Raw genomic sequence first — 8,668 nt, 5'->3', positions numbered from 1 at the left:
ATTTTGCCTGCTTTCCAGGGCCATCTCTTCCACCTTCTGATAGTCAATGTACATTAAAACTGCAGATATGAAGAGCTGACTCAGTAGTGAGGTCTCTTACCACAAGGGAGTTTTTTAGGGGGTTTTCTGTTGCTTGCCTTCTATTTAAATCTTAATCAAAGGAAATGGCTTGTGCATCACCACTTAACACATCAGCAACTGGCACAGCCTCACTGGGTGGTTTTCTGTGTTCAGATCTGCTTTGCCAGCACTGACTCCAGCTACTATTCCCATCAGCCAGTGGCCCCGACGATATGGGGATGACAATGTGGCTGCTGAGCGCTTTCATCCTGGCAGCTGGCTTTTCTCGTAGGTGCCCTGCTCAGCCTGTGGCGAAGGGCATCCTCTCTTTGCTTCATGCCTCTAACTTTCCTCTTCCTTTCACACAGGCAGTTCCACACAAGTCTTGCAGCAAACTCCCATATCCATCACCAAGCCAGAAAGGAAAACAGTGCTGATCAACTGCCACGTTTCTGATCCTGACTTTAACAACATTTTCATTCACTGGTACAGAAAGAAGCCCAACACAGCTCCCCAGCACATTGCCTACATGTCCTCCAGGGTTGTCCTCCACAGCAAGGCTGATGAGGGGAAATTTAGTGTGGAGAAGGACCCCTCTAAATCTGTCTGCACCCTGACAGTGAGCAAAGTAACTCTGCAAGACTCTGCTACCTACTACTGTGCGAGATGGGATGCACAGCAGTAGAAAGCCACAGGGGACTTGCACAAAGATGTGTGCTGCTTTCTGTACTGGATCCTGAAGGGCCTGAAAATGTGCAGGAACATCCTTACCTTGCATTTTCCATTGGACTTGAAGAAGACACACTGCCCAAGTAGACAGGCACGCATTGCAGCCAGCACCAGCACAGCCCTTCCTTCACTTCACGAGGTAAAAGGGCATTGTCATATGCCTGGATGGATTCCGTCTGGGTTGGTTTACAGGATGTCAGGAAGAGGGAAAAAAAAATCTGTCAAATCCCACTATCCTTCATGTTGTATCTTTGGAATAAATCCTTGCTTACATCATGTGTGTGGCAGAGCAGATGGATATAAGTGAAAATAAGCTTGAAGCACTGTTGAGGACCACAGATGTAATATACCTATTTTGTACTTCTCTGTGGGTAGACAATCTTGTTTCAGTTTTGTTTTGCTTTATGTTTGGAGTTAAGTTAAAACAAAACTCTTTTGAATGACTTTATTGGGGCTTTTCATCCGACACAGCAGCAAACCTGCACAGCAAAGAGCAACTATACAATAGATATTTTGATTTCCATCTTGCAAATAGAAGAGATTAATTTAAGTTTAAAGACTTTCTTCTAATCCCTTTTCTGTTTATGGGAAAACAACTGACAAATAAAGGCACAGGACCACTGATCCCTAAAGGACTCCAGTATTACCAGTCCAGAGCACATTGAGCAGTGGGGTAGCAGTTGCATTTCACAGAAGAGTGAAAGACGGATTCCTGTCACAACTGCAGCACAGCAGCTACTGCATCTGTGTGAAAATCCTTGAAAAAAATTAAAACTGGCTGATGTAAGTAAAAGTAAGGCTTACTTTTCAAAAGAACTGTAGCAAACCCAGCCTCTGAAGGATGATTTTGAATTACACAGACAAATATCTATATTTTGCTTGCTGTAAGCATCTTTATTTTAAACTAACACTATGGGGGCTGTAAAGCATTTGTGTTTCTTTGTATAATACGCAGCATTTGGAGATGCCACCCTGGGATCTGGCATCTCACCTTACCCATGACAAGAAGCAGTCCTAAGCACAGCAATATTACTTCTGAGCTCAAAATGGCTGCTCTGTACATTCCTGGTCTTTGGCATTCAAACAGTCTGATGAGCAGTAATTTGACACTCATCAAATTGATTAAGCTCCATGTTTGGTGTGCTGTTTTCTGTGTTTTATTGACAGTGGACCTGATGAAAAGCATTTGACAAGAGGCATCGTTGAGCAGCTTTCAACTAGCCTAAAAGCCATGGTAATATTTGCTTCTGCCATGCTGCAAGCACAGGGAGCAACGAAGCACCACACAGGCATTCAATCACTCCCCTTCCCCACACCTTGCACAGGATGGGAAGGGGAATCGGAAATGAAGATCAAGGTGAGATCAAGCACAATATCTAAATGAAAGGAAAATCTGTCTGCCAGGACAGATTCAGACTACAAAATGACTTTGTAAATGAGTTGAAGTAATTTTGTTTGTGTGAGTGAGAGCGAGAGAAGGTGAGTTTGTGCTGCCTGTGTACAAGCTCTGCTCCAATGTTGACGTTCATCGGGGCTCAGCCAGGCTGCTTTGCCTCAGCACCACCTGCCTGCTGCCAGTGCCTCGCAGGATGTTGCCCACCTGAGTCATTTCCTTTCCTCAGCCAATTTGTGCATCTATCCCAAAGAAAACAGAAGAATATGAATTTCTGTCCCAGGTCTGAGATGAGATGTAGTTGTGTGCATTGCTATTGACAAAGGCTGAAAAAATATCCATAGGAGATGCTCTCTTTTGGGACAGAAAAGGAGAAATCTTTCTCAGGGAAGGCCAGGATGTGTGATGGCTGCTGCCCAAGCCACCATTTGCTATGAAGCCTTTGCAGGGCACCTTTTCAGGGCTTTTAAAGGAGGGAAAGTACAAGAGAAAGCAGAAGGCAGCAAACAGTTGGGAAAAATACGTCTCACCCTGGCTTCACTACACCGTGTCTGGAGGAGATGGATAAGGCTTACCAGACAGTCTGGTGGTTTTAAGTAAGGGCTGATAGTTCACTATGAATAATCACATTTATGCTACCAAAGCAGGCAGTATATTCTAGGAAAGTCTGGTGAAATGTGCTTCTGGGACAGCTTTGGGATGTCTGAGGAAAGGGGAACACACTTGGGATGAGTGATCTCAGCAGGTAAGTCTGAGAGGAATGCAGCCAATAGATGAAGAAAAACTACTTTAGTTTGAGTATTTTATGTCCTTTCTACGCTGTCTTTGCTGTGGTTTAGCTTGCCAGTAAATTTAATCTCCCTCCTTGTAAAGAGTGGTAGAAAGGTCATTGGACGTGCCAGGTAAGTCATTTCCTCCTCCCAGCCATCTGAAGCTTTCTCCACCCAAAGGGCTTTATAATGCTTCTGTCTCTATTTCATTTCTGGGTTTAACTCACACTGGCAACATGTTCCTGCTTCCAGTCCTTCTTGCAACTTCATTTTGGTCCTGTAAGCCCTTTTTCCACTCCCCTCCCCTTCCCGTGTGTGGAGAACACAAGTCCTGGCTCTGAACTCCAGCGGTTACTTCCCTTCACACAACTTCTCTTCCCCTCCAGGTGGAGACGCGCAAGTGGCGCCGGTGCAAAGCCCAGAGCTGCGGAGGCAGGTGCGGGGCAGCTCTGCCAGAATAACCTGCCAAATCAGCACCAGAGCCATCGTGCACTGGTACAGGCAGCTTCCTGGGGAGCCACCAAGGAGGTTACTGTACGCCATGGGAGATACACCTTATTTTGATGACAGTGGCGAGGGAAGAAGGATTCACGTTTGGAAGGATCCCGCTGGGAACTTCCATGATCTCATGATAAGTTATTTATCCCCGAGGGATTCTGGCACTTACTACTGTGCATATTGGCATTATCAAAGCCTCACAGCACTTGATGGGCAAAGATAAGCCACACAAAAAGGCACTTTATACTCTGAACTGCAAGCTTTGAACTCTGCTTAGAATTCAGATACTTCCCTATTCCACACATCTCTCTACAGTGAGTAGGGAAAACAACAATACCTTGTGACAGCTGGTAAATGGATGATGTTAACAACCAATATGTCCTTTCAGTACTCACACCTATCTGCAACATCCAGGAGCTGGAAAGTTCCAGTCACTTTGGGGTAAATATATGAAACATTGCTTGTAAAAGCAAGGTTTGATTGTACTGAAAGCCCCTGACAGTGTGTCTGTGTGTGTGAACAAACGTGAGCTTTAAATTTCTCTGTTAGAATCTTTGGAGCAGGCAAAGAAACACCATTCCATCTTGGCAGTGCTCACTCTTTTTCCCTTGAAACGAAAGGCATGGATATAAAAGAAGGAGGGAAGACCAGGTGATATTGCACATCATCCTTCATGTTTTTCCTTGGTCTCCTTTTGCATTTCAGTCACTACAAATTCCTACAACAGTCCAGAAAAAAACTAACTTTATTCACACAGTTTCTCACTTGATGTGTCCTGGACAGAGCAGAAAACCTCAGCCAGAGGCTGTGCTCCTGGCGCGCTGGGCCAGGGCCTATGGCTGTAGTGTAGTGTAGTGGGTTTTACAGCTCAGGTTCTACGATCACAGACTGATTCTAAAGGTGGTAAAGGACTCAGAGAAAGCCAAGGTACCCAATGCTTTCAAGGTATTTTGTTGTAAAAGACTGTGGCCAATGCACATGTTGTCCAGGAATAGACACCATCAGGTTTGATCTGTAATGATTTCTGCTTTTGGACTTGCTGTGTTTGAAAGCTCCAGTAGAAAACCTAGACAGTGTTTGTCATTTAGACCTTTCATTGTGTGAGACCCAGTCACTACCTTGTTCCTTTACTCTTGCTTTGGGATGAGGTGCCTGAGAGATTTCTGCTGGGTGATGAGAAGAAGAGCAACATACTGCAAGGGTTTTATATACGTCCTGGCAGGTTTTGGCAACAGAGGCTTGCTTTCAGGTCCTCACCATAGACTGACCAATGCAGTTTTCACTCTGATGAACGACAGTAGCCCACGTAGGAGACTGTCATGAGGTACTGCTGGGATGAGTGTTCTTTTCCTTGCCCCTGCACCTCCCTTCACCTTAAAGTCTGTTTCACAGTTCTCTCTTTTCTCGTGCCTGGGGGCTCTTAAGTCATTCCTCCCTCTCCCTCCCTTCAAGGTGACTGGACCAAAAAATGAGAGAGAGACCCCTTCCATTGCCACCACACAGAGGCAGGTGTCTCCCCTTGCCTGCCTCTGCCAGGAGCCCTGTGCTCACTGGCACCTTTCCAAGCCCGTTAGCAACACGTGCTTGCCTCCAGCTCACTGCACGTGGCCAACTGGCAGCAGGAGGGAGGCTGAAATACCACCTAACCCTTGTGCTTGGCAAGCTGCATCCCCGCCTCTCTGCACCTCTCTGTCTGATGGCACACGCTCAGCAGCCACAGGGCTGACCTCCAGGGAGAAACCTTCAGGACACACAGCTGGAGCTGCTCCCACTTTCTCAGTGGTTCTGGCTCCAGTTTTACAGGGCCACAATCCTGAAAAGCAGACAGGCCTGCAGACTTCTGAGCAGTTTCAGTGCTTGCCAGGCTGCAGAGAGCTTTCTGCTAACCCACTTGCACACAGAGAACCCGTCACTGAAGACCAGTGAAGAGTCACCCCCTGCTCCTCCTACACAGCCCCGTCCCCATCTGGGCTGCCTCTCACCCTCCTCAGAGTGGCAACAGCGGCAGAGAGGGACGAGCAGATATGCTGCTGCTGGCAGTGCTTGTGACCACAGCTGCTTGGTCCTGTAAGTCCTTCCTTTATTTTCTTACCTTTCCTCACAGGCACCAAGGCCTGTGCTAGCCGGCACCTGCCCACTCCCCTGACTTCCAGCTAGCGACGCTGTTTCTCCTTTTGTCTTTCCTAGATGGATTTGCACAAGAGATTCCTGTGCAGAGCCCTATATCCATCACCAAATTCACAAAAAGTGCACGGATGACTTGTGAAATTCAAGCATTAGGGGGAAATTTTGATGGTACTGTCATACACTGGTATCAACAGAAGGAGGGTAAAGCTCCAGAGAGGCTGCTGTACATTACAGGAGGGACACCTTCGTTTGAAAGCGGCTTTCAAGCAAGCAGGTACCTTGTTGAAAAGGTTTCTAGCCAGAAGCGGTGTGTTCTCACCATAAAAGATGTGATTCCAGACGATGCTGCTACTTACTACTGCGCCTACTGGGACACTCACCGTGACAGAAACTCGGAGATCATCCAGACAAAAACCAAAGCTACCATCCCTCAACACCTGAACCACAGGCCTGTAGCTGTGGCACTCCCCTGATCTCACCCCCCTCTGCTATCAGCTGCGGAAAGAAAATGGCACTCTAGTCATTGTTGAAACTTCAGCTGTTGCACTGGGCTGGATTTGTCAACAACCTCCAAATCAGAGAGACTTTTCTGCAGCCTAGGCAAGAAAGTGCAGCTCAGGAGACTTTGCTGAGCATTATTAGACTGTGGGATGCCGATGTCAAAGTATTTGGAACTGGAACCAAACTTATTGTTTCAAGTGAGTACAAAATGTAAAACTTCACCATTTCTGACATGCTTTTCAATGCAGTTACACACTGGCTGTGTGAAGTGCTCTGCTATTTGAGCTCCTGCTAGTTTTAACTCTACCAAATGCTTTGCAGGATTTTCCTCCTCAACAGCATTTCCATCTGCAGAGCACAGTGCAGTTGTTTTGTGTTTATGTGTGAAATGGGGGAAACACAACAGCTATTGCAGCACAGGTGTATAACCAGCCTCATGATGATTTTCTTTTCAAAGGTGAATTGAAAATGGCAACCATAGTGTATGGAGAACTGAAGGGGCTTTTTGTTTTTCAATATGCACATTCAGCCTTTGTGACTTTTTTACTCCATTCTGAAAGAAAAGTGTCCAACGCCCTTGAAAAGCAAAATGTTTTCCTTTAGGATTACATCTCTCCATACCAAGTTGAAAGACTTATCTGAGAGATGAACAAAATGGTCTGGAGATACAGGTAGGCAAAATGCTGCTCTGTCTTCCTTTGCAGAAAATGCTTATTACTGGTTGTTACTGTTAGTAAGGAAGATTGGCAAACTCTAAATATTTTAACCTTTTCAGCAAAATTATTTGGCTTTGAGTAAATGGCAAGTGCTTTGATACTTGCCTGTGATTCAGCTCAGGGTAGCACCTGAGATCACAGAATCACAGAATCTCAAGGGCTGGAAGGGATCTTGAAATATCATCCAGTCCAACCCCCCTGCCAGAGCAGGACCACCTAGACAGGGTCACACAGGAACTCTTCCAGGTGGATTTTTAATATCCCCAAAGAAGGAGACTCTACAACCCATCTGGGCAGCCTGTTCCAGTGCTCCTTCACGCTCACAGGGAAGAAATTCTTCCTTGTGGGTTTTTGGAACCTCTTCTGTTCCAGTTTGCACCCATTGCCCATTGTCCTATCATTGGCCAACACTGAGAACAGCCTGGCTCCATCCCGCCCTTTACGTATTTGTAAACATTGATGAGATCACTCCTCAGTCTCCTCCAAGCTGTAGAGCCCCAGCTCCCTCAGCCTTTCCTCATAAGGGAGATGCTCCGCTCCATCATCTTTGTAGCCCTGTGCTGAACTCTCTTCAGCAGCTCCCTGTCCTTCTTGAACTGAGGAGCCCGGAACTGGACACAATATTCCAGATGTGGTCTAACAACAGCAGAGTAGAGGGGAACCTCTTCCACCCTACTGCCCATAGCCCTCTAATCCACCCCAGGATGCCATTGGCCAAAAATATCTGGCTCAGCAAGTGTTCAGCACTTTGAGGTCTGCAAGTGGCCAACTGACAGCAGGAGGGAGGCTGAAGCAGCTCTTCTCCCTCATGCCTGGCAAGCTGCCATCCCTGGTTCACTGGTCACACAGGAGCACCCCACAGTGTGGCTGGTGACAGCAGCCCTTACTGAGCTCACTTTGCTTTTCCAATGTTCTTTTCCAAGAAGTGTTTGCAATTCACCTGAGCTTCAAAACCAAAATGCCATGGTTGCACGTGTCCCTCACACTGAAGGCCAATGCTGTGACATGTCCCCACTTGCACCAACACAGTGGCACCACAGGCTCCTGGGCCTGCCTCCTACACAGCCCTATCCGGGCTTTCTCTCACCCTCCTCAGAGTGGCAACAGCGGCAGAGAAGGATAAGCAGATATGCTGCTGCTGGCAGTGCTTGTGGCCACATCTGCTTGGTCCTGTAAGCCCTTCCTTTATTTTCCTACCTTTCCTCATGGGCATCGAGCACTGTGCTAACCTGAGTCTTCTCAACCCCCTGAGTTCCAGCTAGCGACGTTGTTTCTGCTTTTATCTTTCATAGATGTCATATACTGGTATCAACAGAAGGAAGATAAAGCTCCAGAGAGGCTGCTGTACATTACAGGAGGGACAACTTCATTTCAAAACAGGTTTCAAGGAAACAGGTACCTTGTTGAAAAGGTTTCTAGCCAGAAGCGGTGTGTTATCACAATAAAAGATGTGATTCCAGACGATGCTGCTACTTACTACTGCGCCTACTGGGACCCTCACCGTGACAGAAACGCGGAGATCATCCAGACAGAAACCAAAGCTACCATCCCTCAACACCTGAACCACAGGCCTGTAGCTGTGGCACTCCCCTGATCTCACGCCCTCTGCTATCAGCTGCGGAAAGGTCAGATCTTTTCTGTTGCTCAAAAGAGCTGCCCATAAGAGCAGCTAAGTGTTTGACAAGAGGCATTGTTTAGCAGCTTTCAACTAGCCTAAAAGCCATGGTAAAATTTGCTTCTGCCATGCTGCAAGCCCAGGGAGCAACGAGGCACCACACAGGCATTCAATCACTCCCCTTCCCCACACCTTGCACAGGATGGGAAGGGGAATAGGAAAAGAAGATCAAGGTGAGATCAAGTACAATACCTAAATG

At 46.9% G+C, this 8,668-nt stretch overlaps 1 gene segment (V, D, J or C); it reads left to right on the top strand.

Annotated features, from left to right (window-relative positions):
* The first annotated feature begins 305 nt into the window (after positions 1–305).
* Positions 306–745, top strand: LOC104554195 (probable non-functional T cell receptor gamma variable 10). The segment is given in 2 exon segments: positions 306–348; positions 429–745. Coding segments are annotated over 2 exon segments (360 nt in total).
* Positions 746–8,668: the final 7,923 nt, after the last annotated feature.

The sequence above is a fragment of the Colius striatus genome, chromosome 5 (assembly GCF_028858725.1).
Source record: "Colius striatus isolate bColStr4 chromosome 5, bColStr4.1.hap1, whole genome shotgun sequence".
Taxonomy (NCBI): domain Eukaryota; kingdom Metazoa; phylum Chordata; class Aves; order Coliiformes; family Coliidae; genus Colius; species Colius striatus.
The sequence above is the reverse complement of the archived record's forward strand: the minus strand, read 5'-3'. Positions and strand labels throughout refer to the sequence as shown.